The sequence below is a fragment of the Mobula birostris genome, chromosome 1, assembly GCF_030028105.1.
Source record: "Mobula birostris isolate sMobBir1 chromosome 1, sMobBir1.hap1, whole genome shotgun sequence".
Classification (NCBI taxonomy): domain Eukaryota; kingdom Metazoa; phylum Chordata; class Chondrichthyes; order Myliobatiformes; family Myliobatidae; genus Mobula; species Mobula birostris.
Genome location: NC_092370.1, coordinates 75,221,043 through 75,245,367, shown reverse-complemented (window position 1 = coordinate 75,245,367; position 24,325 = coordinate 75,221,043). Strand labels below are relative to the sequence as shown.

The window sequence follows — 24,325 nt, the reverse complement described above, 5'->3', positions numbered from 1 at the left end:
TGAAAATGGACAAGGGAGAGCCAGTGGATGTAGTGTACCTGGACTTTCAGAAAGCCTTTGATAAAGTCCCACATAGGAGATTAGTGGGCAAAATTAGGGCACATGGTATTGGGAGCAGAGTACTGACATGGATTGAAAATTGGCTGGCTGACAGAAAACAAAGAGTAGCAATTAACGGGTCCCCTTCGGAATGGCAGGTGGGGACCAGTGGGGTACCACAGGGTTCAGTGCTGGGACCGCAGCTGTTTACAATATATATTAATGATTTAGATGAGGGAATTAATAGTAACATTAGCAAATTTGCCGATGACACAAAGCTGGGAGGCAGTGTGAAATGTGAGGAAGATGTTATGAGAATGCAGGGTGACTTGGACAGGCTGGGTGAGTGGGCAGATGCATGGCAGATGCAGTTTAATGTGGATAAATGTGAGGTTATCCACTTTGGTGGTAAGAACAGGAAGGCAGATTATTATCTAAATGGAGTCAAGTTAGGAAAAGGGGAAGCACAACGAGATCTAGGTGTTCTTGTACATCAGTCACTGAAAGCAAGCATGCAAGTACAGCAGGCAGTGAAGAAAGCTAATGGCATGCTGGCCTTCATAACAAGGGGAATTGAGTATAAAAGCAAAGAGGTCCTTCTGCAGCTGTACAGGGCCCTGGTGAGACCATACCTGGGGTACTGTGTGCAGTTTTGGTCTCCAAATTTGAGGAAGGACATTCTTGCTATTGAGGGAGTACAGCATAGGTTCACAAGGTTAATTCCCGGGATGGCGGGACTGTCACATGTCGAAAGATTGGAGCGACTGGGCTTGTATACTCTGGAATTTAGAAGGCTGAGAGGGGATCTTATTGAAACATATAAGATTATTAAGGGATTGGACACGCTGGAGGCAGGAAGCATGTTCCCGCTGATGGATGAGTCCAGAACCAGAGGCCACAGTTTAAGAATTAGGGGTACGCCATTTAGGACGGAGTTGAGGAAAAACTTTTTCACCCAGAGAGTGGTGGATATATGGAATGCTCTGCCCCAGAAGGCTGTGGAGGCCAAGTCTCTGGATGCTTTCAAAAAAGAGATGGATAGAGCTCTTAAAGATAGCGGAATCAAAGGTTATGAGGATAAGGCAAGAACTGGATACTGATTGTGGATGATCAGCCATGATCACAGTGAATGGCGGTGCTGGCTCGAAGGGCCGAATGGCCTACTCCTACACCTATTGTCTATTGTCTCTGTCATGGCCACAACATCATAGCTCCAGGTGCAGATCCATGCTCTAAGCTCATCCACTTTGTTCATAATACTCCTCGCATTAAAATAGACACAACTCAAACCATCGGTCTGAGCGCATCCCTTCTCGTCACCTGCCTATCCTCCCTTTTGCACTGTCTCCAAGCTTTCTCTATTTGTGAGCCAACCTCCCTTTCCTCCGTCACTTCAGTTGGGTTCCCACCCCACAGCAATTCTAGTTTAAACTCTCCCCAATAGCTTTAGCAAACCTTCCCTGCCAGGATATTGGTCCCCCTGGGATTCAAGTGCAACCCGTCCTTTTTGTACAGGTCACACCTGCCCCAAAAGAAGTCCCAATGATCCAGAAATCTGAATCCCTGTCCCCTGCTCCAATCCCTCAGCCACACATTTATCCCCCAACTCATTCTCTTCCTATACTCACTGTCACGTGGCACAGTGACACAACGGCAACATCTATCAAAGTTCCTCACAATAGGGCTATGCCATCTTCTTGCAACTACCATCCACAGCAGGTAAAGTTTGAAGACGAACACCAAGTTCAACAACAGCTACTTCCCTTCAACCATTTAGTTCTTGAACCAACTCACAAAAAACCATATTACTAAAGCTTAACAACACTATGAGACTTCAGTCCTTGTACTAAATAGTCATAGAACATTACAGCACAGAAACATGCCCTTTGGCCCATCCAATCTATGCCAAACCATTAATCTGCCTAGTCCCATCAACCTGCACCTAGACCATAGCCCTCCATAACCCACCCATCCATGCACCTATCCAAATTTGTTAAATGTTGAAATTGAGCCCAGATCCACCACTTGCACTGCCAGCTTATTCCACACTTTCACCACCCTCTGAGTGCAGAAGCTCCTCCTCATATTACCCTTAAACATTTTACCTTTCACCCTTAACCCAAGATCTCTAGTTTCAGTCTCATCCAACCTCAGTGAAAAAAGCCTCTTGCATTTACCCGAACTATACCACTCCTAATTTTGTATACCTCTATCAAATCACCCCTCAATATCTACATTTATGGGAATAAACTTCTAACCTATTCGACTTTCCCTAGAACTAGGTCCCGAAGTCCTGGAACATCCTTGTAAATTTTTTTTGTACTCTTTCAATCTTACTTACATATTTCTTAAAGGTAGGTGACCAAAACTGGGCATGATACTCCAAATTAGGCCTCACCAATATCTTAAACAATTTATACACTGTGTCATCTCTCTGACACAGTGGTGTCAAGAAAACAACCTCTCCCTCAATGTCGCAAAAACAAACCAGCTGGTTGTGGATTACAGGAGAAAAGGAGACGGGCTAACCCCTATTGACATAAATGGGTCTGGGGTTGAGAGGGTAAACAGCTTTAAGTTCCTCGGCATCCACATCACCGAGGACCTCATGTGGTTTGTACACACCAGCTATGTGGTGAAAAAGGCACAACAATGCATCTTTCACCTCAGATGGTTGAGGAAGTTTAGTATAGGCCCCCAAATCCTCAGAACTTTCTACAGGGACACAACTGAGAGCATCCTCGCTGGTTGCATCACTGCCTGGTATGGGAACTGTACCTCCCTTAATTGCAGGATTCTGCAGAGAGTGGTGCGTCTGTAGTTGTGAACTTCCCATGATATTTACAAGGACAGGTGTGAAAAAATGGCCCGAAGGATAATTGGGGACCCGAACCACCCCAACCACAATCTATTCTAGCTGCCACCATCCTGGAAACGGTACTGCAGCACAAAAGCCAGAACCAACAGGCTCCGGACCAGCTTCTTCCACCAGGCCATCAGACTGATTAACTCACACTGATTTGAGTGTACTTCTATCTTACATTGACTGTTCTATTTATTATAAATTATTATATTACTTTGATTGCACATTTCCACGGAGACGTAACATAATGCTTCTCACTCCTCATGTATGTGAAGGATGTAAGAAATAGTCAATTCAATTTCTATACTAATTCCCAACTTCTGTACTCAATACATTGATTTATGAAGGCCATTGTGCCAAAAGGCTCTATTAATGATCCTATCTACCTGTGATGCAATATACAAGGAATTATGGATCTCTATTCCTAGATCCCTCTGTTCTACTGCACTCCTCAGTGCCCGACCATTCACTGTGTAAGACCCACCCTGGTTGGTCCTCCTAAAGTGTAATGCTCCACACTTGTCTCCATTAAATTCCATCTCCCATTTTTCAGCCCATTTCACCAGCTGGTCTAGATCCTGCCACAAATTTTAATAGTCTTCCTCACAGACCACTACACCCCCAATCTTGGTATCATCTGCTAATCTGCTGATCCAGTTTACATTATTATCCAGAATGTTGATATAGATGACAAACAAAAATGGACCCAGCACCGATCACTGCAACACTCTGCTAGTCACAGGCCTCCAGTCAGACAGGCAACCATCTACTACCACTCTCTGGCTTCTTCCACAAAGCTAACATCTAATCCAATTTACTACCTCATCTTGAATGCCAACCAAATGGACCTTCTTAACCAACCACCAAAACATGAGGAAACAACACACACAGCACCTCTGCCCAAAACATTGATTGCTTACTCTTTTGCATAGATACTGCCTGGCCTGCTGAGTTCCTCTTGTGTATGTTGCTCACCAACCTCCCATGCAGGACCTTGTCAAAAGCCTTGCTGAAGTTCACAGAGACAACATCCACTGGCTTGCCTTCAACAACTTACCTGCAAACTTCCTTGAAAAACTCTATAAGATTAGTTAGACAACACACACAAAATCATACAGATTATCTGTAATCAGTCCCTGTCTATCCAAATACTGATATATCTGGTCCCTTAGAATTCCTTCCAATAACTTTCCCACTACTGATGTCAAGCTCACCGGCCTATAATTTCTTGGCTTATTCTTAGAGCTTTTCTTAAACAGTGGAATGGCATTAGCTATTCTCCAATCCTCCTGCACCTCACCTGTGATTAAGGATATTTTAAATATCTCTGCTAGAGAATCCAAGATGGTGGTGCATTCAGACGCAGTAACCACTTTGTCTCAAATGTCACTTGACTTGACTAGGCCCCCTGTGATTTCTGCACTAGCCTCCCACAGGGTATGACGGGATATATTGTCAAGCCTGGGGATTTATCCACCCTCAATTTGCTCAAGACAGCAAACACCTCCTCCTCTGTAATCAGTATAGGGTTTATGACCTCGCTCCTGTTTTGCCTCACATCTGCCACCCAGTGCCCACCCCCTGAGAAAATACAGATGCAAAAAATCCATTTAAGATCTCCACCCCTTTTGGCTCCACATATAGATTACCACTCTGATCTTCCAGAGGACCAATTTTGTCCCTTGCTATCCTTCTGCTCTTAGTATATCTGTAGAAGCCCTTAGGATTCTCCGTCACCTTGTCTGCGAGAGAATGTCTTCTTTTAGCCCTCCTCATTTCCTTCTTACATGTCTTCAAGTACCTAATTTCATCCTGCCTGCTTATATCTGCTATGCACCTCCTTTTTCTTATCCAGGGCCTAAATCTCTCTCGAAAATTGAGGTTCCACAAGCTTGTTATGCTTTCCTTTTATTCTGATAGGAACATACAAACTCTTTTGAAGCCCTCCCACTTATCAAGTAAATCTTTGCCAGAAAACAACCTGCACCAATCCACATTTGCCAGATCCTTGCTGAAAAGTACTCTAATTTAGAATCTCGGACCTATTCTTTTCCATAATTATTTTGAAACTATGATCACTAGATACAAAGTGTTTCCCTACACAGAGTTCTGTCACCTGCCCTGTGTTATTCCCTAATAGGAGATCTAAGATTGCTCTCTCTCTCGTTGGGACTTCTATGTATTGATTCAGGAAACTTTCCTGAACACATTTAACAAACTCTCTCCCATCCAGCCCTTTTATTAGATGGGAGTCCCAGTAAATATGTGGAAATTTAAAATCACCTGTCACAACCTTATGTTCCTTGCAACAGTCCGCAATCGCTCTACAAATTTGCTCTACTAAATCCTGCAGACTGTTGGGTGGTTTATAATATAATCCCATTAACGTGGTTATACCTCTTTTTCCATAGTCTACCCATAAAGCCTTACTAGATGAGCTCTCCAGTCTGTCCTGAGTACTGCCAAGACATTTTTCCTGACGAGTAATGCCACTCCTCCCCCTTTAATCCCTCCTACCCTATCACATGTAAAATAACAGTACCCTGGAACTCTGAGCTGCCAGTCCTGCCTCTCCTGCAACTAACAGCTACAATGTCATAATTCGATGTGCTGATCCATGTCCTAGGCTCACCTGCCTTTCCTACAATACACCTTAAATTCAAGTATATGCAGCTCAGGACATTAGTCCCACCACCCTCAACCTTTCAATTCCTGACTTTACATGTCGGCTTAACAATATCTTTCTCCACAACCACTCCACTACTTGTTTTGGAGCTCCGGTTTTCATTCCCCTCAAATGGACTTTTTATTCAACTTGTGTTCTTTTTTATAAATATTGTTTATTATTTTCTTATGAACATTGCTTTTATAATGCTATGGGCCTCTGACACTGCCCCTGCGCAGTATCAATTTTTCATTGCATCTGTGCAGACATGCACTTGTACAAATACTGCACCGTCTGTGTACATGCACATGACTGGATGTTATGTACTTATACATACTGTCCAGTAATCCCCTTCTGAATGTATCTGCACCATCTCAAATCATTGTTCCTTCATGCATTTACCTCTTATTTGATGCCTCTTCGTCCATCAAATTACTGTCTATTTCTTTCACCTTGTGTGCTTAACCAGCTTCCTCTTAACCACAATTTGCTTAAACAGCCTCGCCTCTTCCCCAACTGGTGCTGCATTTTCTTTTGCTTTCCTCCTCTACTTTTCCTTATTACCAACCTGCCTTAGTCACCCAAATCCACCTGTTCCCTGCCCACCACCATTCATGTCTCTTTGGTCCAGCTATCACCTACTGGTCTGTCTCGCCTCTCCCCCTCTCTATACAAAGCTATCTCCCCTAAAGACCCTTACAATGAGTCTTGACCCAAATTGACTATTCCTTCTCCCAAACTCACCTCCACCCCCACCCAGAAGCTAAGTTCCTTTTTGTTGCATCCGTCCTATTTACCTCCTGCTTTCCTTGTACTCTCCATAGAAAGAGAATGAAGGATCTCAACCTGAAACACCAATTGTCCATTTCCCTATACAGATGCTTCCTGACCTCCAGCAGTTCATTTGCTCCTAAGGAAAATTCCCCTCAATTCCTCATTAGATTAATTCTGATTTGGCCTCCCCTAGATGCAGGTGCCTACATTCAGCCTAACCCTCAACCATCACATCTTAAGAGGTACATTTTGTTCAGATTTTCCCAACATGCTGGTTTATTCTACAGACTAGTGCATACCTTCCCCCATTAGCGTGGAAAACCACAGACTCTTTGCCTGTGCTGATGCAGCCATTGATGCTTTCCAGAACCCCGGAATTCACCATCTTAAACAGCAGCAGACGGGTTTTCGAATCCATAGCTTGATCCTGAATTAGCAGTAAAGCACGACATGAAGTAAACAAAGACATGACTTCAAAATAAGCTTTCAGACTCAGAATTATTCATCATAAGTACATTGAAATATATCATTTGCATTAACAACCAACACACCCAAGAATGTGTTGGGTCAGTCTGCAAGTGTCGTCACACATTCTGATGCTAACAAAGCATGCCCACAATGTTTAGTATAACAACACTAGCAACAACAACAGCAAAACAAGCCCCTTTCCCAACCTCCAACTCATACACAGACAGGCAGCTGACCTTTAATTGCAATGTATACGTCTTTAGCCCATACTTGTACATTCCATTTAAAAGTCAATCAAAGGTTAACCTTAATCAGAATATATTACTGACTTGTATGTCATGAAATTTGCTTTGCGGCACTAGTACAATGGAAAGACACAAATCATCCAATAAAAAGGAATAATGAGGATGTGTTAGTGATCAGTTGAGAACTGTAAAGCAGAAGGAAAGACGACCCTTGATGGTAGTAACAGGAGGACATGCTAATGACTCAGCAAGCTGCAGAACTGAAAACTTTAATACGAAAACAAAGTTTTGGAAGCACTCCACAGGTCAGGCCATATCTGGGGAAAGAGGAGCAGAGTCAATGTTTCAGGTCAAGGATCCTTTGCCTGAGGTATTATTTAGTTCTGATAAAGGGTCCTTCACCTATAATGTTGACTCTGTCTCTCATCACAGTTGCCACCTGACCTGCTGAATGTTTCTAGCACTTTCAGTTTTTATTTCAAATTTCCAAAATCTACTGTTTGATGTTGATGTTAATACTTTAAGGACCATATTGTATGGTTTCACATGGTCACTAAATCTTTGTGGTCCCCATGGTCCTCCCACAGGGCACAGACAACCATCAGCAGCAATCTGCCACCACCCAGTGGCTGCCCTGAAGATATTGTGACTGCTTGTTCTATCAGAAAAGCCACATAGAGTCATACAGCATGGAAACGAGCCCTTCAGCCCAGCTGGTCCAGGCTGACAGAACCGACTATCTGAGCTAGTTCCATCTGGCCAAACTTATTTTTTTAAACTGTCTAAATGTCTTTCAATAATAGGAGACTCAGGGATCAGAGGCAAAGGCTCAGAATAAAAGGACATCGCTTCAGAAGAGATGAAGAGGAATTTCTTTAGCAAGAGGGTGGTGAATCTGTGGAATTATTTGCCACAGATGACTGTAGGGGCCAGTCACTATATTTTAAGCAGAGATTGATAGATTTTCCATTAATAAAGGCAAAATTAATGGGAGGAAGGTAGAAGTGGACTGAGATGGAAAATAAATCAGCTATGATTGAATGGCAGAGCAGGCTTAACAGGCCGAATGGCCTAATTCTGCTCCTGTCTTATGGTCTTTTAAACATTATACACACACACACACACAGTACTATGCAAAACTCTCGGCCACCCCAGATTTTTATATAAATTTTATTTTGGATGTTTAGTTTGTTTTCTGCATGAGTATGTCAATAGAAAAGAGCAAATTTTAGATTTCCAAGCATTCATTTTCAAAACACTAAACGTTACAGAAAAATTTTTGTTTCTGGACAGAAAGTAACAAGTAATGGACCACTTTTCAAGTAAAAACTTGATTATTTTGTAGGTTTACAGCCCCTGTGCATGGTTAAACAAACATAACAAACAGGTGATATAATGAATTGAATGAACTGAACTGATTAACCTAAATAGAAACAGGTGTAGAAGTAATCAAAGTGAATGAAGATCAATCAAACTAAAAGGTGAGTGTGTGGCAGATGTAACTGCTAACCTTCAAGACATCAATGCTCACACCATGGCAAGAGTGAGCATAGCAAAAAGACACAGCTCCCAAACAGAAATTTCACAGAAAACAGGAGCTTCAAGATGTGCTGTCCAAGACCTTCTGAAGAAGCATGAAGAAATGTGCGTGGTTCAGGACCAGAAACGCAGTGGTCTGCCACAGAAACTGAGTCCAGCAGATGAGAGATACACCAAACTGGCATCCCTTCTATATTGAAGTCCAGCACTGCTATCAGCTCTGAATTTACAGAAACCACTGGAACCCAAATACACCCCTCTACAGCCTGGAGAAGTCTTGTCAGAAGTGGTCTTCATGGAAGAGTTACTGCCGAAAAGCCATTCCTTCAAAGTGGAAACAAAGCCAAGAGATTCACCTATACACAAAACACAAGGACTGGGTTGCTGGACAATGGCAACAAGTGCTCTGGACTGATGAGTCAAAGTTTGAAATTTTTTGGCTGAAACAGGAGCCAGAAAAAGAGTTAAGAGTCACAATGACAGAGGAGTTTTTTTTTTGGAAAGGAGTTGTTGCAATCAGAAATGAATTGCCTGAAAATGCAGTGGAATCAGATTCCAGAGGTGCTTTTAAAAGGGAACAGAAAGAATTCTTGGAGTAAACTGTAGGGCTACAGGGAAAGAATAGGGGAATGGGCCTAGTGGGATTGTTCGGAGAAGGAGCCAGTGAAAAAAGGGGCTGAGTAACCTTGTACACTGCAAAAGTCTACAACAAACACCGGTCATACTGAATCATTTACAGCCAGACATACAGAAGTGGAGTGCTCTTTCTTTTCATGGATCTTGGCACTACGGCGCTGTTCTGAATACGAATGCTGCTTCAGAGCATTGAAAACGCGGTTAGAGAGTTTCAAGTCCATCCCAATTCCATCGCCAACCTGGAACTCTGGAGCAAACTGAAAGGGAAAACGTTTTTGATCATTACATGCACTCAATGTCAGTGCAATATTGCAGTCTTGCTCTATAGTTTATCAAACAGAAACATTCTTCTACAAAACTATCCCAGGATTCCAGCTGCTGAACCTTGTGTGACTGTAGCTTTTATATTGGTTCTTTATAGTCTACATGTCACGCTTAATGTCAATATTTTATTTATTTAGAGACGCAGTAAAGTAACAGACCCTTGTGGTCCAACAAGCCTGCACTGTCCAATGTGACGAATTGATCTACTAATCACATGGGAGGAAACCCATGCGGTCATGGGGAGAACGTATAAACTACTTATAGTCAGCATCTGGAATTGAACCTCAATCGCTGCCATGTTCCCTCAGTTTATCTCTTGGTTATCACATGCACCATGAGAAATGTGCAAATCAATGATTACATCAACCAAGACCTTATCCTTCCCCACCCAAATGTCATATTCATCAGACATAAAACTTCAGCAAAAGAATGTACATGCTTACATTTTCCATTCGAGCTGTATTCCTCCTGCCACAAGTCACCTCGTCGTGTTTGGTGGTAATCTCTTTCCCCTTTCCTGCAAATCCTCGCCTCGGATTTGTTGAAGGTTTATCTACCAATGTAAGAAAAATGTTTGAGGAGTTCTGTCTCAATCACTTTACATAAAACTTTTACAGCACAGTCTAGAGTTAGATATGGCCCTTGTGGCTAAAGGGATCAGGGGGTATGGAGGGAAGGCTGGTGCAGGGTTCTGAGTTGGATGATCAGCCATGATCATACTGAATGGCGGTGCAGGCTCGAAGGGCTGAATGGCCTACTCCTGCACCTATTTTCTATGTTTCTATGTTTACTGCTCCTGGTCTACATCAATGGTATTCTGGTTCAGAGGATTGAGGGCTCCAACTTTCTAGGTGTGAACATCACCAATATCCAGTCCAGGGCCAATCACACTGATGTCACAGTCAAGACAGCTTATCAACCCCTCTACTTACTCAGGATGCTAAAGAACTTCAGCATGTCCCTGTTGACTCTTAACAATCTTTTACCAATGCAACATAGAAAGCATTCTGTCTGGAATGCTAATAGCTTGGTAAGACATCTGCTCTGCCTGAGACCACAAGAAAATGCAGAGAGTTGTGGACATGGCTAAGTACATCAGAGGAACCAGCCTCCCCTCTACAGACTCAGCTAGCATAATCAAAGATCCCACCCACTCTGGACATCCTTTCTTTCCTTCACACTAGGCATGTACAAGAAGTTCGAAAGCACATATCAGCAGGCTCGAGGACAGCTTCTATCTTATTTTTATCAGACTCTTGTACAATAAAATGGACTCTTGGCCTCACAATCATTATGATCTTGCACTTCATCATTTACCTGCACTGCACTTTTCGGTCAACTTTTACACTTTATTCTGAATTGTTATTGTTAACCTTATTCCAGCTCAATATACTGTTTAATGATCTGAACTGTAGCTTTCCAGTGTATCTTGGTACGTGCGACAACAATAAACCAATACCAAACAAACTCTTCAGCCCACTGGCCCATATTGACCAAGATACCTCCCGTACTTCTAAACCTTCTTTATCCATGTACTTGGTCCAACTATTTTTTAGATGCTGTTAATACATCTGATTCAACCACTTCTTCTGGCGGTTCATTCCATATGGTGACCACCCCTCAGGGCGAGTGTTACCCCTCAGATTCCTATTAAATCTTTCCTGCTCATCATAAACCGGTGCCTTCTAATTCTCAGTTCCCCAACCCTGGGGAAGAAAAACAGTACGCATTCACTCTATCTTTGTCCCGCTAATGATTTTATACACTTCTATAACATTATTTCTCAGTTCCCTATACTGTGGAAAAAAACTGTGTACATCCCTGCAACCTCTCCAACACAATCATATGTTTCTGGATATACGGAGACTAGAACTGCACACATATAGATGAATGCCCAGTGGAGGCCGTTCTGACTGGTTGTACTACTGCTTGGTATGGGTGTTCCAATGCACAGGATCCAAGAGGCAGACACAGCCATTACCATCATAAGCACAATAGTTCAATTTAGTATCAGAGAATGTATACGATATACAACCTGAAATTCTTGTTCTTCGCAGACATCCACAAAAACAGAAGAGTATCCCAAAGTATGAGTGACAGTAAAAAAGTTAGAACCCCAAAGCCCCCATGCTTCATTCCTCCCACACACAAGCAGCAAAATGTCAACCCTCCACCTCCCCCATTTACTTCAGAAAAAAGCATCAGCACCCTCCACCCATCAAGCAAACAATAGCAAAGCCCCCAAGACCATGATCAGCAAAACTAATCGTGCACCTCACATACACAGGCTCTCTCTTTCCCTAAAAGGGGCAGAGGTGTCAGACAATGAGGGCAGATGAAAATGACAAAAAAAAATCACTTGCTGATTTACAATGTTAAAGTCTGCCGTATCGCTTTCCCTCCCCCCACCCCACCCCCGAGAATCATCGACGATAATATCTCTCTCTCTCTACCTCTCCTAAATTTCTGAGGACACACCCCGCAAGGATCCTCTAACGCATTGCCCTCCCTGTTGCCATTTCTGCATTGTGGAACCCCAAAGGTAACATCCATCCTGTTATACAAAGACCCTTCAACCGATTCACTTTCCTTCCTGCCACGGACTCAATTGAGGCATCAACTTACCACTCTCCCTGGGCTTTAATATCAAATCACCTCATACCGACAGAGTACAAAAAGTTACAGCAGCTTTGTACACTTTGTCAGGTGCAGAACTGGACATTACCGAGTTTATAAGGATCGTGCCTTGTATCTTGCCAATCAACTTCATCTTCTGAGCTTTCACTATCTTCAAATGGATGCACCATTCGGTAATTCTCAAAGGAAATAGAAACTGAGTGGAAGCAGAAGACAAGAAAGTCAAGTTACTTGTAATTGATCTTACAAATCCAGACAGCAACAAAGAGGGTTAATGCACTTCAGAACAAACTTCTCTTAGTGGCTGTTGTTAATTTTGAGCAGAGTACCAATTTTCTGGAGAATTAATCTTATATTTATCCTTCTTGCCCTCTGTTAGTCAGTAGGCAGCTCCTGCTCCTCCTCTTCCCTCCATATTTTATACCGGCTACCTCCCCTCTATCTTTTAGTCCAGATGAAATATGTCAACACAAAACTTTGACTGCTCATTTCCCTCCATAAATGCTGCCTGACCCACCAAGATCCTCCAGTATTTTGTGTTGTTCCAGACTTTAGCACCTGCAGTCCTATATCTTCCAACTTTCATTTAACTTTATATAACACCGGAAGCACATATTTTATTATTATTTTATTCAGCACAGTAACAGGCCCTTCCGGCCCAATGATCCTATGCCACCCCATTACACCCACGTGACAAATTCACTGTGCCACATACCTTCATGGCCTTGCACTTTATTTGTCTATAAGTATTTTCCCTGTAATTGCAACACTATATTTTGCATCCTGTTTTGCCTTCCCTTTGTACTACCCTGATGTACTTGTGTACGGAACGATTTATGTGCACAAACTGCAAATAAGTCTCAGTACATGTGACAATAGTAAAGCAATTAACAATTAAAAAACCTTGGTGAAAAACGTAGGTTTTAGCAGTGGTCTTAAAGATGACAGAGGGGGCAGTGAAGATTCGGAAGTGAATTTCAGAGTTTGGGATCCAGCAGCCCAAAACCAAGATGAATCAGTTAGGAATATAGCAGCAAGTGTCAGTTCTGTGACTTTTAAAGTGGACTCCAGTACCCAGTAAGGACATGAAAGTCATAATGTACAGTTGAGGCAGCTGTACTTACAGAAAGTGGCTCCTGTGGAGCAAAACAATGAATATGCCAACCGAGGGTGATGTGCTCCAAGCTCAGCCATTCAAAAGGGGTTAAGCTGCCATGATCAAGGGCTGTACACGCAACACACAAGGTGACAACAGAACACATGCTGGGACGCTTACCTTTGCTGTCGCCATTCAACTTATTTTCTTCTCGGCGAAGCTGTGCGTCATATTCCCGGTCAAATTCCATCTGCAGCATCTGTGCCAAGAGGAAGTCACTGGAGGTCTCCGTGCCCTCTCCAATGAGAGCTGCTGTGTCAATGCTACACACACAACAAAACTGAGTGACTTTCCTCCCACTAAAGTTGACAACCTGCTACATACATTTAATTAGAAGATAGAACAATACAACGCAGGAACAGGCCCTTTGGCCTGCCTAGCCAATGCTGAATTAAAACTAATTCTTTCTGCTTGCACATAATCCCCATCCCTCCATTCCCCACATGTTCCTGTGACTGTCTAAAAGCCTTTTAAACATCAGCTTGTTCTAGGCTCCCTCCACTATCCTGCCCTGCCCACTTCCTTTAAACTGACCCCCCCCCTTTCACTTTAAATGTATGCCCTCTAGTTACAGAGAAGCAATCTATAGATGTACGATGAAGAGCATTCTGACTGGTAGGAAGCCTCCAATCGACAGGATCGCAAGAGGCTGCATAGGGTTGTAGACTCAGGCAGCTCCATCACAGACAACTGCAGTCGAGGGCATCATCACAAAGTGATGCCTTAAGAAGGCAGCATCCGTCAATAAAGACCCTCATCATCTAGGCCATGTCCTCTTCTCATTAATGACATAAAAAGAAGGTACAGGAGCATCAAAATTGTGAATGGTCCATGACCACAACTTCATTGCTCCTGTTTTTTTTTGGTACCATTTATTTTGTAATTTATAGTAATTTTTACATCTTGCCTTACACTGCAGCCACAAAATAACACATTCCAAGTCATATAAGACAGTGATAATTAACCTGATTCTGTCTACCCTGTCTATGCCTCTCAATTTTACAAACCTCCATTGAATCAGCCTCCGATTCTCCAAAGAAAACCCAAGTTTGATCAAGCTCCCTTTATAGCCAATACTCTATAACCTAGACTGCACCCTCTCCAAACCTCTACATCCATCCTGTAATGGGACAACAAGTACTGAATGTAATAGTTCAAGTGTGCCTAACTAAAGGTTTATACTTCCAGACTTTTATGCTCAATGCCAATTGTGGGATCTTTAATGAATAATAACATCTCAAATATCTCAGTGTCGGCAGAGTCAATAACGGAATTAGTTCGGGTGAATACAGAAGTTTCAAACAGGATTCTGAAGAGATGGAGAAGTGAGGAGATTCAAGAAGGTAATTACGGAGGTTATGACAAAAACAAGTGGGAATAAACAGACCTCTCTCAGGTGTGCCTACTGAGATACCACAGAGATCAGAGCTTGGACCAGCTGTTGACAGTCTACAGCAATGGTTTGGCTGAAGCAACCAAATGGCATCTTTTCTTGTTTGTTGACAACACTAGACTAGACGGGCAAGTGCAAAGTGAGGAGGATGCAAAGAGGCTTCGAGGTGGGGCGAGTACAAATTATGGGAGATGTAAATATGGGAAATCAATATGATGTAGAAAAATAAGGCATCCATTTCAGTGCATGGAACAGAAAAGCAGAATAAAGTTTACAGGTGGCATATTGGGAAGTGTAAACGTTCAAAGAGACATTTACTTAGACACAATTCACTGGAGGTTGGAGTTACAAAGGCAAATAGTACAATCGCCTTTATCATAAAAAGCTTTGAGAACACGATAAAGATAACGTACTGAAAACCACATTGGAGTAACCTGAATAATTTTGGTTTGTTTACCAAAGGGATAGACTTGCCCATTGGGGGAGAGTAAAGAACTAGTTCCTAGGTTTGCAGCTTGCAGGATAAGGAGGGTTAGTGTACACTAGGCTTGTGTGGAAAAGAGAATCTCTCATTGACACTATCACCATTTGGATGAAGGGGGGAATGGTTGCCCTGGCAGAGGAACCTTAAATTTCTTCACCCTGATCATGGTAAATCTTTGGGATACTCTCTCCAAAAGGCTGTAGAGATTCACTCACTGAGGTCAGTCGAGCAGAGATTGATGGATTTCTGAACATGGAGAAATAAGGAATACGTGGAAGACGTAGGGGAGAAGAATCAGCCATGATCTCAATGAATGGTATAGTAGGTTCAAAGGAACAAATAGACTACACCTTCCCTAATTCATCTCACAGAAATCCCAGGATTAACCTCTCAACCACACAGCATCAGTGAGAATGACAACGGTCTTTGATTATTGATCTTGTCATCAGGATCAATTGTTCAAAGCTTGGCCATCACCTCCAAGCCAATTGTTTGAATTTAAAGTTGCTGCTCTCCTTGAAATTAAATGCACTAAATAATTGATCGTTTCCCATGAGCAACTTGTAGAACATCCCGTCACTCAGATTCAGATTTATTTATCACATGTATGTCAAACATACACTGTAATGCATCACTTGCATTAGCGACCTACACACCCAAGGATGTCCTGGCCGCAGCCCACAAATGTCACCATGCATTCCAGCACCAAGATGGCATGCTAATGATAGAAACATAGAAATTAGGTGCAGGAGTAGGCCATTCGGCCCTTCGAGCCTGCACCGCCATTCAGTATGATCATGGCTGATCATCCAACTCAGAACCCTGTACCACCCTTCCCTCCATACCCCCTGATCCCTTTAGCCACAAGGGCCATATCTAACTCCCTCTTAAATATAGCCAATGAACTGGCCTCAACTGTTTCCTGTGGCAGAGAATTCCACAGATTCACCACTCTCTGTGTGAAGAAGTTTTTCCTAATCTCGGTCCTAAAAGGCTTCCCCTTTATCCTTAAACTGTAACCCCTCATTCTGGACTTCCCCAACATCGGGAACAATCTTCTTGCATCTAGTCTGTCCAATCCCTTTAGGATTTTATACGTTTCAATAAGATCCCCCCTCAATCTTCTAAATTCCAACGAGTATAAACCTAGTCGATCCAGTCTTTCATCATATGAAAGTCCTGCCATCCCAGGAATCAATCTGGTGAATCTTCTTTGTACTCCCTGTATGGCAAGGATGTCTTTCCTCAGATTAGGGGACCAAAACTGCACACAATACTCCAGGTGTGGTCTCACCAAGGCCTTGTACAACTGCAGTAGAACCTCCCTGCTCCTGTACTCGAATCCCCTTGCTGTGAATGCCAGCATACCATTCACCTTTTTCACCACCTACTGTACCTGCATGCCCACTTTCAATAACTGGTGTTCAGCACTCACCTAATGACATGAGGAAAAGCTGCATTCTGTTCCTGTTGCTGTAGTTCTTTAGCAAGCTCCTCACTCATTACATCAGAAAGGGAGCAGGGTGTAATAGTGGTAGGCGGTGCTCCCCATGGACACTGCAGAGACAAATTCAAAGTATGAAAATAGTTACCTTAGAAACCAAGTTCTAAACAGAGCTGAAACAACAGGATTAATGCAAGCTCCTCCTTTCTGAGCTGTGCAAGAGGAAAACTGGTTATGTGATCACTTTCGTAACATGCCTCTGATTATTTTAAAGGGCTTCCCTCAACACAAATATTATTTTGATTACTTACATGCCAAATGATCCCAGGAATGAAAGGGTTAATGTAGGAGCAGAATTTGATGGCTCTAGGTCTATTCCGACTGGAGCTTAGAAGAGTGAGGACAGATCTCATTGAAACCTACTGTATACTGAAAGGCTTAGGCAGAGAGGATGTTTCCAACAGAGAGTTATTCTAAAATCAGAGGGCACAGAGTCCCCTTTAGAACAGAGATGAGGAGGAATTTCTTTAGCCAGAGAGTGGTGAATGTGTGGAATTCATTACCACAGATGGCTGTGGAGGCCAAGTCATTGTGTCAAATAGTAGAGGACAGAGGGTCCAGTGAGATGGAGGAACTGAGGGAAATACATGTTAGTAGGGAAGTGGTGTTAGGTAAATTGAAGGGATTAAAGGCAGATAAATCCCCAGGGCCAGATGGTCTGCATCCCAGAGTGCTTAAGGAAATAGCCCAAGAAATAGTGGATGCATTAGTGATAATTTTTCAAAACTCTTTAGATTCTGGGCTAGTTCCTGAGGATTGGAACTAATGTAACCCCACTTTTTAAAAAAGGAGGGAAAGAAACCGGGGAATTATAGACCGGTTAGCCTAACTTCGGTGGTGGGGAAACTGCTAGAGTCAGTTATCAAAGATGTGGTAACAGCACATTTGGAAAGCAGTGAAATCATCGGACACAGTCAGCATGGATTTGTGAAAGGAAAATCATGTCTGACAAATCTCATAGAATTTTTTGAGGATGTAACTAGTAGAGTGGATGGGGAGAACCAGTGGATGTGGTATATTTGGATTTTCAAAAGGCTTTTGACAAGGTCCCACACAGGGGATTAGTGTGCAAACTTAAAGCACACGGTATTGGGGGTAAGGTATTGATGTGGATAGAGAATTGGTTGGCAGACAGGAAGCAAAGAGTGGGAATAAACAGGACCTTTTGAGAATGGCAGGCAGTGACTAGTGGGGTGCCGCAAGGCTCAGTGCTGGGACCCCAGTTGTTTACAATATATATTAATGACTTGGATGAGGGAATTAAATGCAGCATCTCCAAGTCTGCAGATGACACGAAGCTGGGCGGCAGTGTTAGCTGTGAGGAGGATGCTAAGAGGATGCAGGGTGACTTGGATAGGTTAGGTGAGTGGGCAAATTCATGGCAGATGCAATTTAATGTGGATAAATGTGAGGTTATCCACTTTGGTGGCAAAAACAGGAAAGCAGATTATTATCTGAATGGTGGCCGATTAGGAAAAGGGGAGGTGCAACGAGACCTGGGTGTCATTATACACCAGTCATTGAAAGTGGGCATGCAGGTACAGCAGGCGGTGAAAAAGGCGAATGGTATGCTGGCATTTATAGCAAGAGGATTCGAGTACAGGAGCAGGGAGGTTCTACTGCAGTTGTACAAGGCCTTGGTGAGACCACACCTGGAGTATTGTGTGCAGTTTTGGTCCCCTAATCTGAGGAAAGACATCCTTGCCATACAGGGAGTACAAAGAAGGTTCACCAGATTGAATCCTGGGATGGCAGGACTTTCATATGATGAAAGACTGGATGAACTAGGCTTATACTCTTTGGAATTTAGAAGATTGAGGGGGGATCTTATTGAAACGTATAAAATCCTAAAGGGATTGGACAGGCTAGATGCAGGAAGATTGTTCCCGATGTTGGGGAAGTCCAGAACGAGGGGTCACAGTTTAAGGATAAAGGGGAAGCCTTTTAGGACTGAGATTAGGAAAAACTTCTTCACACAGAGAGTGGTGAATCTGTGGAATTCTCTGCCACAGGAAACAGTTGAGGCCAGTTCATTGGCTATATTTAAGAGGGAGTTAGATATGGCCCTTGTGGCTAAAGGGATCGGGGGTATGGAGGGAAGGGTGGTACAGGGTTCTGAGTTGGATGATCAACCATGATCATACTGAATGGCGGTGCAGGCTCAAAGGGCCGAATGGCCTACTCCTGCACCTATTTTCTATGTTTCTATGTCATATTTAAAGCAGAGGTTGAGAGGTTCTTGATTAGTAATGGTGTCAAAGGTTACAGGGAGAAGGCAGAAGAATGGGGATTGAGAGGGAAAATAAATTATCCATGATTGAATGATGGAGCAGACTTGATGGGCCAAATGGACTAATTCTGCTCCTATGGCTCATGGTCAAGATTCTTCATCTGGACTGTTGAAGGGTTTCAACTCAACACACTCACTGTCCATTACCCTCCAGAGATTCTGCCTGTCTCGCTGAGTTCCTCCAGCATCTCGTTTGTTGCTGGAAGCCAGCATGGACCTGATAGAATGACATGTCTCCTTTTGACATAATGAGTCAGTATGTCAGGTATACACAAGAATGTTTCTGTAGAGCAGTGCAGTCACCAGCACCCCTTTATCAAAATTACAACAAGAATTAGGTACCAGACCACAAGGTCCTGGGCAAAAGCTGGAAATTCTAAATAACTGGATAGTTTGACCAAATAGTTGTCTTGTGTTGTTTACTATTGATTTAATGTCTATTGAGGCAACGTTAAAAATTAACATCAATGTATCTGAAAGTGACCCATACCCGGTGAACATTGTGACATCTTTGCACGACCCACCCACAGCCTGATTTTACCACATACTTACCGAGCAGAACCAGAGGGAATAAGTGGCAAACCAGACTGCAACACAATTTGACATCCTCGAATCTACTGGATCCCCAGCAGGGGAGGGGGATTTATACGATGAGAAACTGTGGGCAAGACCTTAATAATATTGAGGTAATTTGGATAGGATGTTCACAAAAAGTAAAATTTAATAAAAGTATGCGGTGAGACAGCTGTGTTGGCCACAGTAAACTCTGGGACTGCCCCAGCTATTTCAAATAAGTGCCCCCAGTTACAGGATGGACCAGATTTTATCGAATGAGTAAGCAGAGGCTTTCATTCCAAAATATGAGAGCTAGTAGAGTCAGAAATGCCACCGCACCCACACTGACATGGTAGCAGAGTGGACAGTGTAACACATTACAAAGCCAACAATCTGGGTTCAATTCTGACAATATCTGCAAGGAGTTTGTACATTCTCCCATGACCATGCAGGAACAGGCAGAAGACCCCTGTCACAAAGTCAACAATATTAGGCCCAACGGCAAAAGGCTTCTCCGAAATCAGGCATTTCTGCCTTACATCATTCTGCAACCACTTGGCACAAAAGTATCATTCACACTTTTAGATTTGATTTACCAGATAATTATGTGCTCAACATGCACCAAATAACTAGGCAGCCATCCAGTCCTTGACAATAATCACACTGTAGAATCTGCCACTGAGTTAAGTTACCATCATAAGGTTGAACATCCAACATTGGATCTTGAGCAACACCAGCAGGGCAGCAGCTGGCACCGAAGGGCATCGCTCAGCACTGGAGATAGCCACTTGTCCTAACAGGTCGGCAAATCTTGCAGACTATATATCTGTCTGTAGTTTGGACATATGTAAAAAATCCCTTGGGACAGAGTAAGTGTAAGAGCAGGGGAAATCCCTCACTGTTCCAGTCAGAAACATTGCTCAACCTATAAAGAACTAATTTAGCTTGTCATTTACCACCAACATGTTTGGGGAATTTGTACCAAAACTGGCTGTCACATGCCCTACAACTCTGACAAAATTGTTCAAAGGACAATTCATTGGCTGTTGGGCAATTAATACACATTGGAACAATACTCAAGAAATTTAACAAACTTCCTTCAACTACTCATTCACCTCATCCTTTCAGAAAGATGCTGAACAATTAAGCTACAGTATTAACAAACAATCTCCAAGGAGTGCAGTGGTCAGGCAGCATTTGTGGGGAAAGCAATTGTCAACATTTCATATTGAGGACAGAGTGGTGAGGACTGGTACAGGGTTTCCACCTGACAGATTTTTTGTTGCTGCATATTCCAGTGAATGCAGTCTCTTATGTCTCTAAGCTACAGTATTACCCTTGTATAAGAACAACCCTGTAGCAAAAAATAGAAAAATAACTCCTTGTGGACAAGATTGAAAATCCATTTAAGAATAACAGGACAAGATTTAAAAGCATTACTTATTCATTCAGTATTGGGGATCTGGATATTGTTGAGAAGGCCAGCAATTTCGACACATTCCTAAACAGCTTTGAGTTGACTAGCATGGCCGTTTTTCAAAATCAGATTTAATATCACTGACATATGTTGTGAAATTTCTTGTTTTGTGGCGGTACATTGCAATAAATAATAATTACAATAAGTATAATTAAAAATTAAATAAGCAGTGCAAGTAAGAGGGGAAAATACTGAGCTTTTGCTCATGGATTTTCTTCAGCCATTCAGGAACCTGATGGTTGAGGGAAGATGATGTTCTTGAACCACTGAGTGTGGGGCTTCAGGCTTCTGTACGTCCTCCTTGATGGTAATGATTAGAAGAGGGCATGTCCTGAGTGATGGGGCTCCTTAATGATGGCTGCTACCTTTCTGAAGTATCACCTTCTGAACGATGCTGGAGAGGCTAGTGTTCACGATGGAGCTGACAGAATTTACAACTCCATGCAGCTTTTTTCCGAATTTGTGCAGTGGCCCCTCCATACCCCAGAGTGATACGACCAGTTAGAATGCTTTCTGCAGTACAAATTTGGAAATTTGCAAATATCTTTGGTGCCATGCCAATTCTCCTCAAACTCCTAATGAAAATAAAAGAAATATAGATGCTGTTGTGCCTTCTTTGTAATTGCATCAGTATGTTGGGCACAGAACAGATCATCAGAGATGTTGACACGCAGGAACTGCTCACCCTTTCCACTTCTGATCCTTCAGTGAGGATTAGCGTGTGTTCAGAGGGCATTAGAGGAGTTACATAAAAGTCATACAGGCCAAGGAGTATCAAATATATAGAACATAAACCAGTACCGCACAGGAACAGGCCCTCAGCCTACCTTGTTTGTACTGACCATGATGCTAATCCAAAATAATCCCAGCTGCCTGCTCATGATCCCTATTCCTCCATTCACTGCCTATTCATGCATCCATCTAAAAGACTTTTAAACACCACTACCTTAACTGCTTTTACCACCACCCTGGCAGCCTATTCCAGGCACTCACTGTTCTTTTAAACTTTTCCCCTCACCTTAAAGTTATGTGTTCTAGTATTTGACATTTCTACCCTATCTGTGCCTTTCAGTTTTAGAAGCTAGGTCTCCCCTCATCTTTGATATTCCAAAGAAAACAATCCAAGTTTGTCCAACCTTATAGCTTAAACATTCCAATCCAGACAGCACCTTGATGAATCTCTTATAAATCCCTGCACCGTATCCAAACCTCCATATCCTTCCTATGATGTAGGGACCAGAACCATACACAGTAATCCAAATGAGGCCTAACCAAAGTTTAGTACAGCTGAATCACACACTCAACACCTCAAACAATGAAGGCAAGCATGCTGTATCCATTAGTTACCACTGCTACTTGTGTTGCCACTTTCAGGGAACTAGTAGTCATGACCACAAGATCCCTCTGTACATCATTGCTAAGGATGTACTGTACACTTACTGTACATTTGACCTTCCAAAGTGCAATACCTCACACTTGACCAAGCTAAACTACATCCACCATTTATTTCTTTACCCACATTTCCAATTGGACTATACTCTACTAAATCCTTAGACAGCCGTCCTCACTATCCACAACAATGCCAGTTTTTCATTACAGAGGGCCCATCACTGATTCTTGAGGAACACTACTGACCACGGACCCCTTGCAGTGTAACAAGTGTGACACCTGCCTCTACAGCTCCTTCCTCACCACCACTGAGGGCCCCAAACAGTCCTTCCAGGTGAGGCGACACTTCGCCTGTGAGGCTGTTCGGATCATCCACTATAACCGGTGCGACCTCCTGTAGATCGGGAGACGGCTCCGCAGAGGTCAAGCAGCATCTACATTTCAGATCTAGTTCCTTCATCAGGTCTGGGAAATGTGCTGCTCCGTTTTTCCAGCATCTGGCGACTGATCTCTTCACCTGAACTCATATATCTTGATTGGGTAACTCAAATGCGCAGGTTCTTTCGTGTGGGAAGACTGGTCAGGCTGTATTTGCTGGAGCCTAGACGAGTGAGAGAGGACCTGATTGAACCACGGACGACCCCTAACAGGGTGGGCGTGAAGCAGATGTTACCTTATAGAATAATTTAACACTACACGCTGTGACGCTCCTTCAGCACCACAGGTCTTACAGAGCGGCCCTCCATCGGTACTACCCCTTCCATCGCGCCGCACTGCCTCGGTACTATACCGGGCCGTTACCTTCTCTCTCCAGGGCTGTGCGGCCGCCGCCAGGCCGGGCTCCATTCTCCGCAGCTGGCTGAAACTCAGTCCTTCCCACGAGTCGGGCAGGGCAAAGCCGGAGCTTCGGGCCTTCACCGAGGCCAGGTCCGACAGTCGGGACCTGGGGAGATTACGGATATTTCCTGGAGACCGGGGTCCGGGCTCGGAGACCAAGACGTTACCGGGAGGTAACGAGACCCGCCCGGGAAAACAACCGGCGTCGCGACGAGCGACGCAGAGGCCGCCGGGACACACGCCCAGGTCAAAGTTCAAACGCCGCCCCACTCTGCATAGCAACACACATCAAAGTTGCTGGTGAACGCAGCAGGCCAGGCAGCATCTCTAGGAAGAGGTGCAGTCGACGTTTCAGGCCGAGACCCTTCGTCAGGACTAACTGAAGGAAGAGTGAGTAAGGGATTTGAAAGTTGGAGAGGGAGGGGGAGATCCAAAATGATAGGAGAAGACAGGAGGGGGAGGGATAGAGCCAAGAGCTGGACAGGTGATAGGCAAAAGGGGATACGAGAGGATCATGGGACAGGAGGTCCGGAAAGAAAGACAAGGGGTGGGGGGAAGCCCAGAGGATGGGCAAGGGGTATATTCAGAGGGACAGAGGGATAAAAAGGAGAGTGAGAGAAATAATGTGTGCATAAAAATAAATAACAGATGGGGTACGAGGGGAAGGTGGGGCCTTAGCGGAAGTTAGAGAAGTCGATGTTCATGCCATCAGGTTGGAGGCTACCCAGACGGAATATAAGGTGTTGTTCCTCCAACCTGAGTGTGGCTTCATCTTTACAGTAGAGGAGGCCGTGGATGGACATGTCAGAATGGGAATGGGATGTGGAATTAAAATGTGTGGCCACTGGGAGATCCTGCTTTCTCTGGCGGACAGAGCGTAGATGTTCAGCAAAGCGGTCTCCCAGTCTGCGTCGGGTCTCGCCAATATATAAAAGGCCACAGCGGGAGCACCGGACGCAGTATATCGCCCCAGTCGACTCACAGGTGAAGTCCACTCTGCATAGAGGACTTTCCCATGACATCAGAAGGCGGGGCAAATAGTCGCCATAC

At 43.6% G+C, this 24,325-nt stretch overlaps 2 protein-coding genes across 5 annotated transcripts in view; one reads left to right on the top strand and one right to left on the bottom strand.

Moving 5' to 3' along the window:
• Window positions 1-23,515, bottom strand: part of riok3 (RIO kinase 3 (yeast)) — a 49,797-nt gene extending 26,282 nt beyond the window's left edge. The window contains exons 1-7 of one of the 2 annotated variants that reach the window (XM_072257360.1): window positions 23,240-23,515; window positions 16,659-16,780; window positions 13,467-13,609; window positions 12,279-12,386; window positions 9,997-10,106; window positions 9,343-9,486; window positions 6,641-6,768 (exon numbers count right to left, since the gene is read on the bottom strand). In XM_072257360.1, the coding sequence (XP_072113461.1) occupies window positions 6,641-6,768; window positions 9,343-9,486; window positions 9,997-10,106; window positions 12,279-12,386; window positions 13,467-13,609; window positions 16,659-16,780; window positions 23,240-23,284 (800 nt within the window). In that variant the 5' untranslated portion in view covers window positions 23,285-23,515. Of the gene's footprint in view, window positions 1-6,640; window positions 6,769-9,342; window positions 9,487-9,996; window positions 10,107-12,278; window positions 12,387-13,466; window positions 13,610-16,658; window positions 16,781-20,264; window positions 20,350-23,239 lie in introns of those variants that run through there. The other variant, XM_072257357.1, reaches the window with a different exon arrangement.
• The window catches only part of LOC140197410 (uncharacterized), a 305,553-nt gene that overhangs the window by 259,294 nt on the left and 21,934 nt on the right, over window positions 1-24,325 (top strand). The window contains exon 1 of one of the 3 annotated variants that reach the window (XM_072257400.1): window positions 22,973-23,089. The exons of 1 other annotated variant lie outside the window; for it this stretch is intronic. In XM_072257400.1, coding sequence (XP_072113501.1) covers window positions 22,988-23,089 — 102 coding nt within the window. In that variant the 5' untranslated portion in view covers window positions 22,973-22,987. Of the gene's footprint in view, window positions 1-22,972; window positions 23,090-23,526; window positions 23,666-24,325 lie in introns of those variants that run through there. One more of the 3 variants, XM_072257380.1, reaches the window with a different exon arrangement.